The 21,430-nt window shown below is 39.8% G+C and overlaps 1 protein-coding gene across 1 annotated transcript; it reads right to left on the bottom strand.

Annotated features, from left to right (window-relative positions):
• Positions 1-15,762: 15,762 nt before the first annotated feature.
• Positions 15,763-20,434, bottom strand: foxf1 (forkhead box F1). Its single transcript, XM_043706618.1, has 2 exons — positions 19,003-20,434; positions 15,763-16,592 (listed from the first exon to the last, which is right to left on the bottom strand). The coding sequence occupies exons 1-2, from the start codon at positions 19,982-19,984 to the stop codon at positions 16,432-16,434; spliced, it is 1,143 nt and encodes a 380-aa protein (XP_043562553.1). The 5' UTR covers positions 19,985-20,434; the 3' UTR covers positions 15,763-16,431.
• Positions 20,435-21,430: the final 996 nt, after the last annotated feature.

The raw sequence follows: 21,430 nt of genomic DNA, 5'->3' as shown, positions 1-21,430 counted from the left end.
ATGAACCTTCCAGCTCAGCAAGCAAACCTACATCCATTGTTAAGATTCTTGTGAACCTGCTGAGTTTCCTTAGCCTGCTAAAGACGTAGAGACTTGTTGTACTTTCTTGACTGTTGCATTGACATGAGTGGACCAAGACAGATTGTCGGTGATCAGTAAGTCAATGTGATAAAATGATGCTTATATTCAGGCAAGATCCAACCATAAAGTAAGGCAGAAGGAAATAATATTTTTAAAAGAAACAAATATGCCTATCAAAGCACTGATACAGATTCAATTTTACAGATTCAATTGGGTGATCAAAGTATGTGAGACAATAAGACATAGGAACAGAAGTAGGCCATTCAGTTCATCAAGTCTTCTTTGCTAATAAATGAAATTATGGCACATCTGATAATCCTCAACTTTACTGCCTTGCATTTAACCATTTGTGCACATTGCCTCATTGAGCAGAACAATGAGACTGTTTGTAATGCTTGTTTTATCCGAATTTGGACAAACCCTTTCATTCCCATGCTCCTGACATCCAATAGCAAAATGAACGTTCCTGTCAATGCTCTCTGATTGGTCCCTTTAACACAAAACCTATAGCAGCACTTCAGAAAAGCTGGGCCTCCCTAACATTACATGAGCAATGGAGAAAATGGTGGGAAAACTAAGAAAAATGAAAATCAATCAGAATCTCCACATCAAGAAAAATATTTACGATTTTTATCTCCAGCCTTTAATCATTTTAGAATCTCACCATTGAGTGGGAACACCCTTTTTTTCCATGCATTTACATTTCACAGAAGCCCCAATTCACCTCATTCATATATCATTTTCAATCCTCTCCTTCCCTGAGAAGCTGGCTGGCTGGCAGGCACACAAGTCTCAGCATGTAATTCAGAGCGGTCACCTGGTGGCTACAGCTCGCTGACTGCTTGACCTGTTCATTTGTCTAACTAGTTCACCACAACAAGGTTACTGTGTGCTTTATGTCACCTGTTCCCTTTAACCCTTCATTGTCACAAACCAGCAATCCACCAGCCTCATCACATCATCATGGCTGACCTTGGTCTGTTCCTTATGCCATTTTAAAGGGAGGCAGCGGCATATTAGTAATTTCACTGGGCTAGTAATCCAGAACAAGTGTATGTTCTGGGGACGTTGATTCAATTCCCACCATGACACATGTTGAAATTTGAATTCAATGTCTGGAATACAAAAAAAGGTTTAATGGTGACCATGTAACCAATATTGATTGTTGTAAACTCCCTTCTCATTCACTGGTGTCCTTTAGGGAAGTAAATCTGCCATTTTGGTGGGCAGCATGGTGGCTCAGTGGTTAGCACTGCTGTCTCACAGTGCCAGGGGCCCAGGTTCAATTCCAGCCTTGGGTAACTGCTTATGTAGAGTTTACACATTCTCCCCAGGTCTGTGCGGGCTTCCTCCAGGTGCTCACAGTCCAAAGATGTGCAGTTTAAATGGATTGGCTGTGCAAAATTGTCCCGTTATGTCCTGGAATTGTGCAGACTGTGTGGGTTAGCCATGGGAAATGTGAAGTTACGGTGATAGGGTTAGGACCTGGGTCTGTATCCAGTGCTCTTTGGTGGGGGGTGGTGGTTGGTGCTGATTGATGGGCCAGTGACCTCTTTACAAGCTGTAGGGATTCCATGATTCAACAGTGCTTTAGAGATCTGGGTTAGTTGGGATTTGCATGCCGCTTTGCGCACAGAGGCATAATTACAATTCTTATGTCGTTTTCTTAATAATCACGAATTTTGCTCTTCCTCCAAGGACTCAAGCCTCTGTCTATTGTACTTCACATTGCTCTCTTAGTGCACATTCACTGAGCCTTTAGGGCAAGGGTGCCTACTCCATGAGATTGGCTTTGTTTGCCTGGAAAACCTGGATGGTCATCTGTGGTGTAAAATTCCAAACAGTGGAATGTGGTGAAACGGTTAAAAATTATGTCCCAATACATGTGTGAATCTAACCGGAATGGAGGTGTTGCTTAGTCCCGTGTGAATCTTCTTATCTGTATGTAACCAGAATGGAATGTGTTTTTTAGCCTTGCTCTGCTGTTCACATGAATGTTTATATCTGGAAAAGAGTATATCAGCTGGAAAAGTCTCCAGTTCGGTGAGTCTGCTCCGGGGTTACGTTTAACCGCCGAGCGTGGGTTGTTGGCAACCGCTCTACGAGAACTGACGGCTCCCAGTTTTGGTAACATGTAGAGTGAGTATAAGCCAGACCCGTTCTGGCGACGCTGCGGGGAATAAAATGCCCATATTCTAGCAGACTCGCCTCTTGGTCGTTTGTTCTGTGTCAGACTACTCTCCTACGAACCTGACCTTGAGAATTTTTTAAAACATCATCCCACTAGTGCTTTGCTGTTTAAGGGGACCGAGCCAGCTGAGAATCTCCTGCTCAAATGTAGGCTCACCCTCCTTGGCTTGAAAATCTACAGTCTTTAAGATCGCTGGAGGAGGAAAAGTGTGCCTCCGGAGGGTTCTGAGAAGATGCTTTTGGGGGTCCCATGTGTGGTTGCTCCTTCCTATGCAAGCCTCTTCCCATCACCCTGTCTCCATGAAATGAATGCACAGTTGGAGCAGTGTCAAGGCCCTTGTTCCTGTTTCACTTTGCAATAGCAATGCACTGTAGGACTGTGCATTTCCAGCATCGACAGAATATGCTGGCACTGGCTGTCTGCACCTGGTACAAACCTATCGATGGAGACAGCCAGGCACACAATACTCGGGCCAGCATTGTACTGATACCATGCCAGTGGACTCTACATTCATTAATCCAGATTACCTGATGCCTCTGATAAACTTGCCTGCCTGCTTAATTATGCCACTGGCCACTTGGATACCATTCCTGGGGTAATTGAAAAAACATGCTGTGGAGGGGTGTAAGTGCTTACCATTGCTAGGACACTCCAACATTTGTACTGCTGACACCATATTTAAAGGACAGCTGTGAACAATTCCAGGTGCTGCAAACTAGGATCCACTCTTTACACTGTGGTTCCCCCATTGTAATGACCCTAAACAAAGGAAAGTATGGACAATACATGGTAAGTATCTCTGTGTTGTTTGCATTATCAATTCCCTGTCTAGATTATTTTTTGTATGCATCCTTTAATACCTCTCTTTGGAAAATCATGTGACTTAATTATTGGTAGTCTTATCATCCTTCCGGTATTGCGAAGTAACCTTTCACCCTCACATCTACAGAGCCCATTGGAGCACTCTTGTCTGTCAGTCATAAAACTATGACTGGGAAGCAGACTTACACTTGGATGCAATGCTCACCCAACTCCTCTGTCTCGCTATTACGTAAGAGCCATTCTGGCAGTTCCTGTAATGTTACATTTCATCTGTTGGAAGGTCAATTTTTGACTGCCTGACTCTGTCTTTGTACTCACTGCCAAGGCTTTGTTCTGCTTCTTTTGCGCTTTTCCTTAGACATTTTTTTAATGCATTTAACATTCAAATAAGCCTATGTATCATCATCACATAATTTGACCTGTCAAAAATATTAATTGCACAAACGAAGTGATTTTTCCAATGCTAAACCTCTAGAGTGATGTTGAGTCAAAATAGGAAATATTAAATTTTTTCATTGTTTCTAAAGTTCGACTAAAGTTTACAGGATTTCTCATGTCCTGAAACAATGGAAGATATTGCAAATTACTCATTGCCTGCTATTTGCAAATACATACATCGAGGGCAAACCGGTGACCAGCTAGACTTTTTCTAGCACCCTATACTTGACCTCAACCCCTGGCAGGGATTAACCCTGGCAGTGTCAACTAGGAAATATTCAATCGATAAAACTTAGCATTTGCGCCAAAGTTTATGTTAGTATAATCCTAGCCAAGACTTCTACTGAGTATTTTTTCTTCTAAGGTAGTGATTCTTTCCTTTCTAATTAAAATATATATTTTTCTGCCTTCAGCACTACACCAGAAGCTCTATTTCTGTTTGTTTTTTTTGGCATTATAACCTGTCGTTTAATTTTAATTTACAGCCAACACAAGCAAACAGGTAGCAATTCTTGGTCTGTGCTATGGTAACTACTGCTGAAATAATTTTATGTGGGATTTTCCCTCTTGAACATAACATGAGATGTTCTTATATAAAGATCAAAACATACTACTGCCCATTGCTTTACTTCAGTCATTAATACTTCTGAATTTCTCACTCCAACACGCTGTGTATATCTTCCTCAACCTTGATTTTTCCCTAAGTGTGCTTTGTGGGATTATTCTCCTAAAATTGCAAGTATACTTGAAAAGTTTAGAAATATTCATTCCCAAGGAGTATGAATAACAATGTTGGAAAATCAGTTATCCATGTGGCAGGTTCCATTTCTACCAGAAGATGGCAATATTGTTGCATGTTTAAAATTGCAACACAAAAGGCAAATCATAAATAATTCCATGTTTTCGGAACGCTATAAGGATTTTATTTTTAAAATACTAAGTTTGATTTTGACCTCCAAATTTAAAAAGCAAGCTTTATGTGAACTGCTAAATGGCAGAAATTCCCTTGGGCATTGTCCCAATCAACTGTTATAACGTTGGTGGAAACTCATTTTATTTGGCCTCTTCACTGAATAAGGATAATTTCTGAAGAAATCTCCAGCATAATATTACATTTCCTTATGGCAATTGCACCAAAATTAAGTCCAGAAGAAACCAGTTTCCCCAATTCATATTTATTTAATATTTTTCTGTCATTTTATTCATACTTTACAAAATACAATCTAAGGCATTTTTGAATGCCACTTTCTATATCTGAGCCATTCGACACTGAAGATTTTGTTTAAGATATCCCTAGCATCAAATAAACACTCTCTGTTTGTATTTGAAGGAAAAGAAATGGAATAATTTGGATAAAATCTTTTTTTAAAATTGTCTATTATTCGCAATAACCTCTTTGTGTCCATTTTATCATGGACCAGTACTGCAATAAATGGTATTAAGTGGAAAAAAACTTCAGTCTGTCTGTGTTTAGTCTGTAGTCAGTGGCTTGATATATAGAGAGAGTCATTTAGCTGCAGTTTGTGTGAACGCAGGTAAAATTTAATGGCACAAGGTTTCCTCTGCTAATGATATTAGTTATAATATGATCTGAATATTTTATTGATATGTCATCTGCACTTTCATGGGGGGAGGAGTGTTCATGCAGTGTTTCTGAAAGTGTGTGGATCTTAGGGGTTAGCTGGAAGCCAGACTTTGGAATAAACTCGAAAGTAGAGTGAAAAGTAGAAAGAAAGTAGAAAGGCAGGAAATGCAGCAATGATACTAAGAAAGTTAGGTGCAAGGCCAAAGCCCATTGCGCAAGGCACCACCAAGTTTGAACAGTGTAGTCGTGAATAGGAAATAAATCAAGACATAGTGCTCGGTGACACCAAGCTTGGGATTGGAAATGCTGGAGATTGTGGGAAGGAAGAAAGATTTTGGGAGATAGGAAGTTCCACAGTTTTGAGGCATTAGTAAAGAATGAGCACAAGACAAGCAATCGTATACTGCAGATGGGAGGAAGGATATCCTGGATATCATACTATTTTGCAATTTGAAGGAAGAACACAGGAAAATTCAGAGGAGTAATGACAATAGTAATTTATAACATTTAAGGGATACACTGATAGGAATATATTGGAGATTAGAAATGAAAGGTACATAGTAAAACCCCTCCAGCATGTGCTGAAGTGGTCCAGAAAACATGTGCTAGATATGGAATTGGTATTTGGGTTAGAAATTCGTCAAAGTCTGGATGATGCTGTGCTGCCAGCAATGCAAGCCCCAAGCAAACCTGAGCCAGCTGACACAACACTGGCCCACAGTTAGAGCTCAGGCCTCACGGCAAGGACTATCTGACCTCCACAGAGAATTTGCCCATTTTTAGCAAACACATTTCAAGCCAATTGCCTTGGAAAAGCAGCCCCAAGGTTGATCATGGAAGGGGAGATGGAGTGGTAATGATGAGGAAGGAAAGGGAAGAGAGCAGGAGATCTATTACAGGTAATGTGCAGTCAGTGAGGGGACAGGTGGGGGTGGCGAGGGGGTGGGGGTGTACACTTGCTCCTCAAGTTCATCTTTTTCACATACGTTTTGCTGACACTCAGTGTTCAGAATGCAGCAATCATAAGTAAATCTGAAGCAAGGACCAGACTGTATCAGAATGCAGCTTGTAGATTGAGGAACCTAAAACAGACATTATTCTTATTCATTTATCTTGGCGATTAATATTCTATTTTAGGTGGCCACACAATTTTAGAAAACTGGTGCCCAAAACTTGGGCCCTCCTCTGGATGTAACAAATTGGAATTTCCACTCTTTATGGACCTTGTACCTATTTTAGTCTTGTGAAAATGAAAATCCTAATTTTAACTCTGGTATGGTTGCCAACTATCTAGGTTTGGCTTGGAGTCTCCAAACGTTGCCAAGCAAACTCCACAACACTGTTCACAATACCAGAGGAAATTCTTGGAAACATTAAAAAAAAATTGACGACTTTGTCATGTCTTTGAACATTTCTCTTTACCAAGTATAAAAATGGTGCAATTGGTTGATTACAAGACTGTTTGGCTGAAAGTCAAGTTTCGTCCAATGGATAATGAATCTTTCTGCTTTCTAATTGGCATCAAAATGCATTTTGTCACAAAGGTGGATGGGTTGGCAGACAACAGCTGGAGGAGAAGGTACAAGTCATGGGACAAGACTGCCAGGAATAGATTTAATCAGTGTTGGCATCTGAAACAAGTTGGAAATCAAAGGGGCAAGTCTCAATGTGGGTGGTAAGCCATGGACATGTGAATCCTGGCAGAATTGAAGGCCAGGCTCTCATTTACCTGCCCAAAGGTTCTTCCTTCTTTGCAACTTCTTCATACCACCACGGAGAATGATGCCACTGCTGTCGGACTGGATTCAGTATCTACAGTGGGGATGGGGATCCAGGCTGCTGTTGGGAACTCATGCAAACAATCTTTAGAAGGTATGTAAAGAATGGAAAGGAGCAAACATGGCCCAAGGAATCAAGAATTAAGAATAATAACATTTATCTGCATCTCTTCTGGCTAGACCTCTGGCAGCCACCAGTTTGCACTAACAGATTTGAGATTTTATGGGTATTAATTAAGTCCACAGGAAAGGGTGTGAATTTAACTCAATTTAAGCATCTGCTCCTCTTGGGCAAGGGAGCTTCATTTGACTGAAACCAGACAAATTAAAATGGTAGGGGTGCAGCAGAGGGGCAGGCATAGATTAAGTCTTTAGCATACAAATACATCTCCACACAATTTTAACCTCTATTCACACAATTGCTGCAGGACTGGCTGGTTTAAATTGACCTTTAAGAGTCATTGTGAATGTGCCATTGTGAAAAATTGTATGTATCAGTTAAGGTTAACAAAGGGTTCACAGTCTATTGTATAAGGTTAACAATCCAGTAAGCCAAGTTAATGGATTTGGGGTGTCCAAATGATACACTGAAATTTACCACTGTTATTACAGAGAATATCATCTAACTATTCCAAGTAATTTTAAAACTGGGAAGAATGACATAATGTCATTAATTTGGCCCACTCATTTCATTTAAGAATATATATATCAATCCAGCCAATGGTTTCTCACAAATTTTCTCATATATTAAAAGAATTTATTGGTCATTCACACATAAGAAATAAGATCAAAAGTACATCATTTGGCCTCTTGAGCTTGCTCCACCATTAGTAAGACCTTGGTTGATCTATAGGATGTTAAACATGTTGAGCTTAAACATCTGCTCCTGGTCCCTGTTCTAAATGCTGAATTATTCATCCGGTAGCAACATCACTGCAATAAGTTTCCCTAAAATTTTCTGCCTCTTCACTTTTTTTGTGAGACTTTCTTCAGAACTTATCTTTTTGATCATGTGTGCTCCCTCCTGAAGTCTTCTTTGGTTTGTCAGCAATATTCATAAACACAGAAGCATAGAATATAGGAGCAGGAGTAGACCATTCAACCATTCAATGGCTGATCATCAAGCTCAATACCCTAATCTTACCCTAATCTGCCCACCTCCCTTCTCCCTTGACCCCTTCAGTCACAAGAGCTATATCTACCTCCCTGTTGAAAACACATAAAGTTTTGGCCTCAGCCACTTTCAGTGCTAGTGAAGTTCATAGGTTCACCACTGTCTGGGAGGAGAAATTTCCCTACATTTCCCTAAAATATTTACTTGTTATTCTTCAGCTATCACCCTTGCTTCTGGACATCAAGAACATCCTTCCTGCATCTAACCAGCCTAATCCTGTTCGAAGTTTCCAGGTCCCTATGTGTTCTGTTGTTCTGGAAAACACTTTTGGGCAACTTTTATACCAAAGGCAAGATACCATTTCTGTTGCAACAGAACTCCAAGGGTATTCTTTTCATACTATCCTCTTCAGGTCCCTGATACTCAAGAACTTTTTAAAGTCTTCATGTCCCCACCTCCACACTATCCATAGTGGAAAATATTTGGCTGGTTGGCTTTGTGCCAATTCAAGTGATAGAAATCATGAAAAATATATTAAAGGAGGTATTTCACTGATATAAACCCAACCAGATATGCTGGCACATCTTGTTTTTAAAGAACAGATCAATGGGGTGCAGATAAAACATTTCGCTATGTCAAATTCCAAACAGAATTTCACGTGGATTTAGTACCCTTCTTTTGGTAAGGCTTCCAATTCATAACTGAAAATGAAGCTGGGCTAACTATCATTTTAGTCAAAATATACAGTTGGAATTGCTGTAGGAGATAACTTTCGATGAAAGTTTATTGATGTGCACATGAGTCTGATGCATTAATGATATTTATTTATTTTAAACTGATTTTAATACAAGTTCATTAAGCATTCACTGACAGTGCTCATTGCCAGCAGTAATTTTTCAGTTTACAGTTGGCTGGTAGCTTTGGACCAGAGCAATAAAAATGAAGTGTAATCATTTGTCCCTCTCCTGTGCAGCTAAATTCAATAGCAGACTTTGTTAAGGTCCGATATGAGTAGTTATCAAAAATGATCAAAATGTGTAAGAGTGGCATGTTAATATCATTGCAATTGTTGATATTATGTTCCAGTTGCTGATTGGTGATGAATGATTATTTTAAGAACATACTTTAGCTGGAAAATAAAATTTATTCTGAAAGGTTTAGGGTAACCTCACTCTCGGGTAACTACATACAGGTAGTGCTCCTGAACATTCTGTCAAAACAATGAATGAACTTTCTGTAACCATCCTGCTGAATATTTTTTTGTACATAAACTGAATTTAATTTATTCAGAATGAACTCATTCCACTGTCTCTTCATGGAATTATTCAGTATTTCTTCTGAACATGTTGTTAAGCAAAGTGCAGCCTGAAAACATTGCTAGAATGAACATTCCACCCTTATTAACACATGACACTCTGACAATGATATTTATTCATTGCTGGTGGCATGCCAAGAGTATAGATGTTAACTCACAGTTTAACGCTGTCGTTAGCTTGCTTAGCTGTTCATCAAATCCTATCATTGGCAACTTAAACTGTTCCAGGTCAGGATAGTGTGTGATTTGAAGGAGAATTTGCAGGCAGCGGTGTTCACATGCATCTTCTGCCCTTGTCCTTTTAGATGGTAGATGCTGTGGGTTTGGAAGGTGCTGGCAAAGGAGCCTTGACAGTTTGCTGTAGTGCATTTTGTAAATGGTAAACACTATCAAAAGTGTTGGCTTTTTTTACGACAGTGGCCTGATAGAGCATCCAGGCTTGATTTCTCTCTGTTGGCAGCTTATCAACTGGAATTAAAACTCAACATGGTAAAAGTGCAGATTTAGTGTAAAAGGTTTCTATTAAATTGAATCTATGAGATTTTAAGAATTTCGGAGATTTTCACCTTTTGGTGCTCCTGATGCATCATGAAAAATCACACAACCACAGGCCTGTAATTTTCTGTCTATTATGCCAGAAAGTCAAAGAATGGGTGTGCAATTTTTTGATGTTCACTGCTGCTGCCAGAAGAAGAGGCAACAGAAAATCTTCCAGTCACCACAATTACATCTGGCACAGTGTCACAAACATACAATTGAAGCAGTGCTTGCCATCTACATGACACATGACACGAAATTTCCTCTGACACATTTAGAAGGACAAGACCAGCAGATGCAATGGGAGCACCACCACCTGCAACTTCTGCTCCAAGCCTCACACCAACCTGACTTGGAAATGTATCAGCATTTCTTCAAAATCATGAGGTCAAAATCTTGGAACTCCCTTTCAAACAGCACTGTGGGTGTATCTACCCTACATGGGCAGCAGCACTTCACCATCACATTCTCAAGTGAAATGATGGATGGGCAATAATGCTGGCTGACCCACAACACACCCGCATCCCATGAAAGAATAAAGTCTTGAAGAATAAAGAATAAAGTAATATAAAAGTATTAATATTTCAGCTTAATATAAAAACATTTACACCATGGGATTCATAGCCAGTTTTTTATAAACATTGTAAGTTTTTGAAAAGTTGTTTTAGTTAAACCTCTTAAATATGTAAATGTGTTAATTAAATCATTTCACAGCTAAGATTATAAAGGGCGGTGGTTATTCATAATTTCTAATGACATTGAGAACAACTTCTTTTACTGGTTTTGCTAATCTGATTTTAACCCAGTTATTAAGGCAAAAATTAAGCACAGGCATAGAATTGAGCCAAGGTAAAGAAAAGCTATGAACTGTTGAAGAGATTTAATTATGCTAAATCAGCATTTCAGGGTCCTACAATAAGTGTAGGACTCCATTTTGCATAGTAAGGCAGGTAGGTCTGTTGCTTACCATTTATGAACTCACCTGTATATGGCCTTGGGCAGTACTGTGACAAAGGTGTCGTTGCCACAATTTTCAACTCCTATCTGTTCATTTACTGGGACACAAGGTGCCTGGTTATGTTTTAATATTTTACCCTCCGGTCTCTAATTGGTCTGAAGTAATGGAGTCCAAGGAGCATAACTACTCAAACTACAGAAATGTTTTCAAAACTGAACTATAACAAAGAGATTCCAGTTAAAGCTAATGTTTCTCTTGAATATGTAAAAGCTTATGAAATGAATCTTGTAGGCCAAGAGATTGTTTATAGCCTGTCATTCAAGCTCTTTGATCCATGCTCATATTTCTGGCATTTTGGTGTAAAATTTACAGCAATGTGTTCCATCACTCGAAGTTTACTGCTACATAGGGATTTACCAACACTAGAATAGGCCTAAGTAGTGCAACGATGTTTATTTGCGACAGGATTTCCAGCCAATATTGTCAATAGATTCTGTGGAAAGAACTTCCTGCTAGGCACAGCTCAGTGAATTTGCTTATGCTTTGGCTTACAAAGTTGTTGGCATGGCAGTCAAGTGAAAGAGCCTTTGCAACTGTTATAGGTCTCTACCATGGCATGGAAATATAGAGATTTACTTTGAAGGTGCTAATTATATTGCTTTTGGGTTCTGAAATTAGAATTTATAACTATTGATTACCGACATGATTACTGATATTTATTATTGAAGGATTCATTCCATTCACTCACTGAGGTATTTATGGCCCTACCCCTGACTTTTCTACCCATTTCCCTATGCAACATTCAATACCTGACAGTGTCTGGGCTGGAAAGATGTATCTTATCATAGATGACTTTTTGGTAAATTGCATAAATTCTAACATGGAATATTATCTTTGTTGAAATAAGAAGTCGAAATTCTGGGAATACATAACAATTCCTTCAGTGTTTGGTACATATCTTGCGTATATAAGAAGGAGCAGGTGTGGGTCACTTGATACTTTGAGCCTGTGGATCTTTCAATAACCTCATGGGTGATCTGATTACTTCCGTAATTCTGTTTTCCAACTGGCTACCACTGTGTACTCCCACCACCTCCCCTCCATGCCCTACCAATTTCATTCCCTTCAATTTTGACCATAACAGACCAGAAGCATTCATGTGTTTTCTATCTCTCTTCAAGTATTAATAAATTTCATGATGTTAATTTCCAGCACTACCAATACATTATGGGTGAATTCGCTACCACCAATCCTTCTGATTGATATTTGTTAAACTACTAATGCCTAGTGGGAAAAGATGCCCACATGACATATTTGGCAGAAGATAATTTTGGTGCTGATTACACAGGAAGGTTTATTATTAGCAACTTTGCATTATATCTAAAATGCATGATTGGCTCTTATGTCACATCAGGATACACTTAAGGGTAAATACATATTACTACCTTAGCTACATGCTGTTAACACTAAGAGCAACCACTAATGTATGAGTTAAGATATTCTCCACAAGACTGATTGGCAGAACTTATTGCATGATATTGGTTAACCATTTCAAGTTCTTACTGTTTTATAAAACAGTTATCATGCAGTGTATTTCAATTTTAAATATTCAGATTTTCAGCATCTTTTGGTTTTTTCCTTTTGCTTTAAAATTTTGAACTTTTCACCTGTTGATGAAAACATAGATAGCCAAAGTGTAGGCAACCAAAAAAATGTGGTGGAGGCAGGATCAAATGAGGCATTCAAGATGGCGATGGATGATATTTGGATATGAATGGTGTGCAGGGGTATGGGTAAAAGGCAGGAGACTGGTAATGGGTAATAGTACCAGAAGAGGCATAATGGGCTGAATGACCTCCTTCAAAATTGTAACAATTTTGTGATTAAGTGAACTAGAATAACCAGCTAATCTGATTTTGCTTGCAGGCAGAATAGTGGTTTGGACACCCGTGAGCCTTCTCCTCTATTTCAAGTATTGTATTGTGGTGGGTAACATTCAATTAGGCACTCTGTCATCCAGGATATATCTTTTGTCAATGTCCGTGAATACGAGAATATCAGCTTAAATTTTATACTGAAATCTTTAAGTGAGACTTAAAGTTAGGACCTTCTTTTTCAGAATCAACAACCTAGCAACTCAGCAGGCCAACCCTCATGATAAAGTAAGATTTCAATCCCTATTGTGTATATGTGAGATGTGTTTAAAATGTTGTGGTTATAAGAAATCCACTTCCTACTATAGTTGTAGTAGGGTTACGATTTTCAATATAAGTTAAAGTAGGTACTTATCCAGCACTGCAAGATCTCAGAATCAAAGTTAATAATTTATTCTAATTTTGGATACTGAAATATATATCTCTACACATATATTTCAGAATAAACGTCGCATTCATTACATCATCTGGACATTGTCTGGGAGGAATTACTGAAATAAACAATGCAAGGATGTTAAAATGCTGTGTCGAATTTAAATAACTGTGTTCCCAAATGCATCTTTGCTAATAGTGTATCTGCTCATATGTATCTCTTGCTCATTAAGTATCATGAGCTCCGCTATCCAATTGGACTATAGTTAGGGCAACTGATTTGATACAGTGTAGTTGCCGCTGAATGGAAACTCTAACAAGAATGTCAAATACCACTGTATTTTCTGTAAAGTCTTATGGAACTGTTTTGGACCTTTCTACTTATATTTAATTTATGAATAAAGTATATTTTTGCAAACAAAAATGATTTAACGCAGTGTAGATAGACTGGAACAAATCTTACAAACTTCTAGATTAATCTACAAGGATTTTCCGCTCTTGCACTGGTCTTCCCCCGTCATTGTTCATTCATCTGCAAGGCTATGGAGAAAGTTCGGGAGAGTGAATAATTGGATAATACATGCGAAAGAGAGGGTCGATGGGGCAAACAATTCCCTTTTCCGTTGTATGATTCTATGATACAAATGGAGTTGGCAGAAATTGCAGTTGGCCAACTCAGGGAGTTCTCATCCATCGGGCCCCTGTTTGGGCCTCAGGTATCACATTCTGCTTTAAATTTTAGTAAACAGACAGGAGGCTGGAAGAACACAGCAAGTCAGGAAGCATCAGGAGGTGCAGAAGTCGACGTTTCGGATGTATAACTCTTCTTCGGGACTCGAAATGTTAGTCAAACTTTGGAGTAGTCCATTAACCGCAAATCACATAAATCATCGCAGACCCCATGAAAAATAAAAGCAGACCTCTGAACAGCAGAGAAGCATTCAGAATCATTCTAATTCTCGTTGATTTTCCAACTGAGTACGTGTTACTATTTCGCAGTTCGAATCGCTTGATCCTCAATCCGCCCCACCTCTGATGGCTGTGTTTTCGGCAAATTAAACTCTGGATCACCGTCCCTGCACATCCCTCTCCCCTCTTCCATTAAAAGGCGCATCAAAACCCACCTCTTTGATCAAACTATTTGTCTTTCTTCTTTGATGCACTGTCGATTTTTATTTTCTGTTTGTTTGATGACCTTTTAAGAAATAAATTAGGCTCCGTTAGAACTTTAAAGGCGCTGCATGTACGCAAATGTGCTGGGACGTGTTGAAATCGTGGCAGGCGCTATCAAAATGCAAGTCTTAGCGTTATTTCTTCTGGCTGCGTGAAGCTTTGATTTTGGACAATGAATTGGGGATTCTGAGCTCGGTTATTTAAAACCAGTAAAGAGGGACCGCGCGATGGCGCTACAAGAGAATATATTTTCCCTGATCCTCCCACAGGGTCTCCGGTTCCTCTATCACACGACCCTCCACAGCTCACTCCCAGCGCCCAAGTGTGCGCCCAAATCAACAGGGAGATTGATCAACTTTAATAATTTGCATTTTTATGTGTTGTTGGCCAGGTTTGTGAACGTTCCATCCCCCCACCCCCAAAAATGTTGTCTCTCAGCTGTAAACCATTTTAGAGTTTTTAATGTCCACATATACAGATTACATGTCTGTTCACACGAGATACACAATTGCACGGACATAAATGTAGATGTATATATAGAGAGAGATTGGAGTGTGATTTCAGCAACTTAGAACAAATGATGAGTTCACGTGTGAATTTAACGATCTATTTACATCAGCAAAACTGTCCATGGTTTTTTTTTAAAAAGTATTCAATACTTTTTAAAAAATCAAGCTCCATAACAAAAAAAGTTGCAATGGAATGTCTACGTGAAATCTGCGCTGTCAAGGAATAAGAGGAAATAATGTGCAGAAAGTAGGAGGAATAATAGAGAACTCGCATCGAAATGGAAGTGGGCATAATAAGTACAATAACTTTAATAGAATGACATCCACATCCTTTGGGAAAAATATACTTAAATGGCACGACACTCTTAAAAGTAAAACATATAAATTATACCTACGTGAACGTCTTGGTATGCACTTGCTTTAGTAGTTATAATTCTGTGATAACCTCATTAATAATGCAACAATTGCATTCCACTGACCACAATTTTCACAAAAATAACACTGGGACATGCCTTTTGGGGATGTGACTGTCAGCGGTATTTTGCCTCCATTTTGCATAAAAACAGAATTTCAGAAACAGTCTGAACCAGAGTTTTGTTCTGTCAGTTTGTTTCCTTGTATTTGAAATAGTTCTTTTTAAAAAAAAACTTTAATCCGGGTTTGTTTTCAAATTTGGATCTTTCTGCTTGCTAACGTCTGGGGTTTTGTTTGGTTAAAAATTGCATTTGGGGGTCGCTGTTTATTTGCACTACAATTACAGAATTAAATAACACTGATAATCCGAGAGGAACAGGCTTTCAAATAAATTACACCACAGGTCTGAAATGTCAACTTTGAAACTTCGCAGTTTCAGTTATCCAGAACCTCAGGAGTAATGCGACCTGCGGTGGGTCTGCACGATTAAACCTCTCCGCCTATAAACCAGACTACACATTCCAGGCCTAAAACTGCAGGCCGTGTTGTTTCTTTTTTTTATTATTATTTTTACTGAAACGTACAATATCATGTAGACTTCATACACAGATTAACAGAGCATTTCATTTTGGTCATCTACAAAAAGGTACAAACCACCTCGTCTATAAATCCACATGAATTACATTTGTATACAGTGCATAAGATTACGTTAAAAGTCAGGTGTCAAAATACCGATTTTTTTTGAAAATCTTTCCCAATGCCAAGAGACATTAAATTATGTATTTTTTCAATACATATTCAAATTTTAAAAAGGTTAGGATGACTTTGTTTTTTTTTTAAAATGCATGTTAAGGCTTGGTTTACATTATATGAAAAAACTACAGGAATGGCAAATATTGCCATCACACTGCACCACTGACTTATTTTACAATACTGATCAGTTTCAGAGGCTATGCGGTGTTTTTTTTATGATGGGTAGCTAAAAATTAGAATAAATAGGAACTATTAGATTGAGCTTCGCTGAAAGTGCCTTCACAAATGGTATTTTTCTCTCTCTAGTAATAAGTCTGGATCCGCTTATTGTATTAAATAAGGATCCAAAACAATGTTTCTATGGGCAGGAACGCACCGCTGCTGCGAACTATCGCAGTGCAAGACCGGGGGTGGTGGGGTTAGGGAGAGCATATTCCACTGGTTTTTCTAGATAGGATCACATTACACACGGTTTAATATCTTGGTAAGTCACTTGCTGGTGATAGTAAGATCCATTAGTTGATGGATGCATTGAAGGGGACGTCATGGCATTGAAAGAGAAGACGAATTCTTTCCTATCACACATGCTGGGAGACTGCGAGTGATATCGCGGAATTCCTGTTAAAGAAAATGGGAAGAGAAAAAAAAACATACCGAGATGAAGAAATGTCATTCAAGAGAATATGTTTAAACATCAAACATTTAAAAGGGCCGCCTAGTAATATATTGTTTTCAGGCCAGATGTGAAGAATAAAATTAATAAAAGTTCCCGATGGTTAACGAATCATCAGAATCCTTTCCAATACTGTGAAAATCACACTTTTTAATTGATATCAGTAATTCAAATAATAGATTCACCTAAAGGATTGATTATAATGTGTCTATCAGAGACCAATAAATGCTACCATAAGTCACCACCTAATAATGTATCATTTTTTTCTTTAAATCAATGTTTATAAATTGGATGCAATGAATCAGTTGTCATTGTTAAACAATCCATTCACCAATATTTAACTTATCCAAGCACAAAGTGCCATTCAGGGATCATTTGATATTATAACTTTGTCTCATCAAGCCATCTCATGTTTTATATTAAGATTAGAGGATACATCTCTCTCTCTCTCTTTCTTTCTGATAGTTTCAAAGGCTGCTCAAGTAAAACTGCCGACCGGTCAATTGAATTTCTCCGGCCTGATTTTTTTTTCAAACCTTGCAATGAAAGATGCTCACCATGATTTTTGCGGCGAGGCTGACTCACGACATTGCGATTAGTTGTTAACTAAAGTCCAGGTTTTGCAAGTTCTCATGGTCACACATTTAAACACCGCGTCAAAGCTATTTCGCTTCATCTCAAAATGAAATTCCTCCACGTGGTCTAGTATTTTGAAATTTGTCACGGTCAAAAAACTTAGCGGTCACATAAATGAATTGTTTCCATTGTCTTGACAAGTTGCTACTGGCCGCCTGCTCCAGTTTTCTCGGTCTATATACTTTCACAGTGCAATATAGCTGCACCAATTAAACCGAGTCTGTTCGGAAAGCTCAAGTACCATATTTACTGCTATTGCAGGATGAGCTAACATTTCACAAAGGAAATGCTTCCACAGGGGAAAATATGATTTGCGGATTTACTTTACGCCATCAGTTCGTGGCTGCTTTGATTCACAAAGTAGACCTGGGCTTAAAGTTGGCGTACATCTAAAATGAGAATCTGTTCCTGTCACATGGGGACATAATGTATCTGCAGTTACTGGTACACAAGCGTTAACTCGATGTCTGTCAGAGTGGCAGAAAGATCGACCAGGTCAAACCGTTTGTGGTTAGACTTTTAAAGCTGCTCCTATTATGGACCCATTTGATGCTTTTTTTGTAACGCGGAATATTTGCTACCCGGTCCATTTTTACACATTAAGTATCCCAGAGAAGATGTCCAGGAACTGGAATATCTTTCTCATATCTTTCTCGGGATAATTGGGAATGGGAATCTGGGCTACTGGAGAGTTACTATTCCACCCCCACACTGCAGATTCACACAGTTAATCGGGCTCCTGGCCGAGTTGCTCTGAGGCTGAACTGCACGCTATGAATCCCCAATAGACGGTCTCTGCGGCAGGGAGTCGGCCCTTTTGCATTCTGATGTTGTTATTGCCGTCGAGTTGGCACCACAGCAAGTACTGTCCCCGCGGGGATGGCATCGAGATGTTTTCTTTGACCACATTTTGGAATTTGTTGGAAAAACAAAGTCCGGTATATTCTTTTTAGTTTGTTAGTATTGTAGCCCAGTAACCAATTACGTGCGCGGAAGCGAAAACGACTTACTTCCTTAACTTAATGACACTTCTGAAACTCTCCTCCAAGACAACAGCTCTAAATCCAGTCTCTATCAAATTCCTAATGAATCTTACTGGTGTATAGCTTCTTAACACTTTATACAGAGGCAAAGTGCATGAAAAGCACTATTTTTCTCTCTTTAATAGTTTCTCTTTCAAATAAAATGAGCAGTGACCAAATTAAATTTAAGCAGCAAGTCTTGGTTTTAGAATTGCTCTCACTCCAAAAGTAAGATCACTTTCTTTGGAATGACTGCATTAGAAGTGAAGCTCCGTCAAAGAATTACTTGAAACCTTATCTAACCCTTTGTTTTCATTAAACCGCTTGAGCACCAAGTGGTTTCTTTAACTTATCCCTGTTTTTGTTGCTTCCTGTAGCGATGTTTACTTTAGCCCAAATGACTGGCCACCAGCTCCAATACAATAAAAGGGAGGGGGGAACCCAAAAAATGCTTGTGAAATTATGGGCTTCACATCGAGATTGACTCATCCAAATAGCATGGAGCAGAATTAAGTTCAACCACACTATTGTGTCTACTGTATTCTACGTACATTCTTTTAAAATCAGATTAAAATTAATTACGATATTAGTTTATCATTTGGCAGAATGTTGCTGCTCTGTAGTTTCTATGTATAGTAACTCCCGCGATTTAAGAGCATTTTTTGGTAATGGCTATCAGTAATACATGACTCTGTACCTTGTATATCGGTCGCATTGTGGCTATTTTGGTGTAAATAGGGTTGGTCTAGGGAATGTGCTTGCAGGTTTGCAGTTAGATTCGCCGACGGGTTGCACGGTGATAGAGACTGCTGTTTGATGTAAGGAGCCCCGTTGTTGAGTGCAGAGGCTGAGGGTGCCCACGCCGAAGCGGTGGATGTGTACATGGAGTGAGGCTCCATCACCCCGCCGCCGGTCAGCAAGGGAGAGGCGGACACCGAGCTGTCGGCGTGATTGGGGTAGTCTCCCACAGAAGAGCCCGTACAACTTCCCATATAGTGCCCGTTGTTGGTCGACAGGTGAGAGACCGAGTGTCCTGGTAAAGCCATTCCATCAACGTTGTTGGGCAGATGTCCATTCATCATGCTGATGCTACTATCTAGCGAAAGCCCATTTGGAGCACAGGAGATGGGCGCTCTAGAGCCCTGGAAGTTGTAGGTCTCTGGGATGTGGTTGAAGCCCAATCCGTTCATCATGCTGTACATGGGCTTGAGCGCTTGGCACTTCCGACGAAAGCCCCTGGGTCTGCGTCTGAAGGAACCTTCCTCGAACATGAACTCGCTGGCCGGGTCAATGGTCCAGTAGTGGCCTTTGCCGGGTCTGCCCAGGCCTTTGGGCAGTTTGATGAAGCACTCGTTCAGGGAAAGGTTGTGACGCACCGAGTTCTTCCAGCCCTGGTAGGAGCCCCGGAAGAAAGGGAAGCGGCTCTGCAGGAACTGGTAGATCTCGCTGAGGGTCAGCCGCTTGGTAGGGGCGCTTTGAATGGCCATAACAATCAAAGCTATGTAGGAGTACGGCGGCTTCTCGGGGCGTCGGATGCCAGCGTTTGTTTTCTTGGTTTTGGTGGTGGAGATGGCTGATTCCATCACAGAGGTCTGATTGTTGACTTTCTCGGGAGCTGCAGACATGGGACTGCTCTGGGCCGTGCTGTGAGCCGGCGGCTGCTGGATCTCGGCCGTCATGAAGGAACTAATGTCGCCGGGCACTTTAACACCGAAAACTCGCCGGCACTAAACCTCTTTTGTTATAGTCCTTTGATTCAACTCCGCCGTTTCTTCAATATTTCCTCCCCCCCCTCCAAAAAAAGAAGTTTCAAAATAAAACTCTTTCTGTTGTTGTTGCTGTAGAGTGAATTAGAAAAAAACCGGATCTTTCCCCCACCCACCACCAAAAATAACACACACACAGTCAGCCGAACGCAGTTGAACTGGGGAGGGAGCCTCGGCGCAGTTATTTCTTCCACTCTGTTACTTTTTGCCTTGGTCGCCTGGACAGGGAGCAACTTTCCATCGCAGTTGTTCTGGGATCTGCCACGCCAAACAGATCGCGTTTACTTATCTCTTGTCATCAGCGTCTCGAATCTCTCGACTGTCAAGACGTAAGGAACAAGGAACTCCCCGCCCAGACCCCCCTCCCACCTCGGTCAGGACTGGTGGGCTGTGAAAGCTCCTCAACACCCGCCTTCATTAGCGATTTGATGTGGTGTCTGTCTTTCTCTACGTAGTTCAAACCAGCTGTAATGGGTGGGGGCGGTGGGGGAATCTTTATGCAGATAGACGTATATATCTCCGCACACACACACACACACGAATATTAAATACAGTTAGTTCATTTAAAAGGGAACTTGAGTAAATATAAATGTTAAACCATGAACGCCATTCTAAGCCACAAAAAGAGCCACAAAACTGACCTAGAATTATTTCAAAAATACGTATGTTATTTGAAAGAATCAATCATTGCAAAAGTGTTTCCGTGAGGAACGTTGATTTCAGGTTGGCGAAAATGAAGCGAAGGTGCAGAACTGGTGGTCTGATGAGGCTTGTCTTATTTAAAGACACAAAACTAAATATCATAACAGGGCAGGATAGTGGACTTTAAGAATCAGTTTATATATATATATTGAGAAATCGGTGATAATAAATTTCGATTAGGTTTTCTGCTATTTAGAATGTGGATCAGATACACATTCCACCCCTTGTTTGAAAACTGATGTTTAATAGACAGGAACATGTACAGGATGTTTATACAAAAACAATGTAAACATCTGCAATCTGCTCCTTTAAAGAAATTTCAGTGAAATCCCATTTAATACTTTCTTTTCTGTTACTTATAAAATGTTCTTTGTAGCCTCACGCCTGACTGTTTAGATATTCTCTTTATATATGTATACATAAATAAGTCACTGCAAGCTGAATTGTGCCCAGTTTCTGGCCCTGCACAGACTTTGCCACACACACTCCGAGAGAGAGAGAGAGGGAAAAGCAGCGACGTGAACCAGCAGCCTCGGCGCCTGGCATCGTTTGCAATAACGTGTCGTATCTTTTTTTTAAAAAAACACTCTCCAAGGTAAGAGACATCAGAAATATCTCCGCACTTCTTCCACATAGTGTGAAAGATTTTAGTGTGAT

The sequence above is a fragment of the Chiloscyllium plagiosum genome, chromosome 17, assembly GCF_004010195.1.
Source record: "Chiloscyllium plagiosum isolate BGI_BamShark_2017 chromosome 17, ASM401019v2, whole genome shotgun sequence".
Taxonomy (NCBI): Eukaryota; Metazoa; Chordata; class Chondrichthyes; order Orectolobiformes; family Hemiscylliidae; genus Chiloscyllium; species Chiloscyllium plagiosum.
Note: the sequence above shows the minus strand (reverse complement) of the source record. Positions and strands in the feature narration are given on the sequence as shown.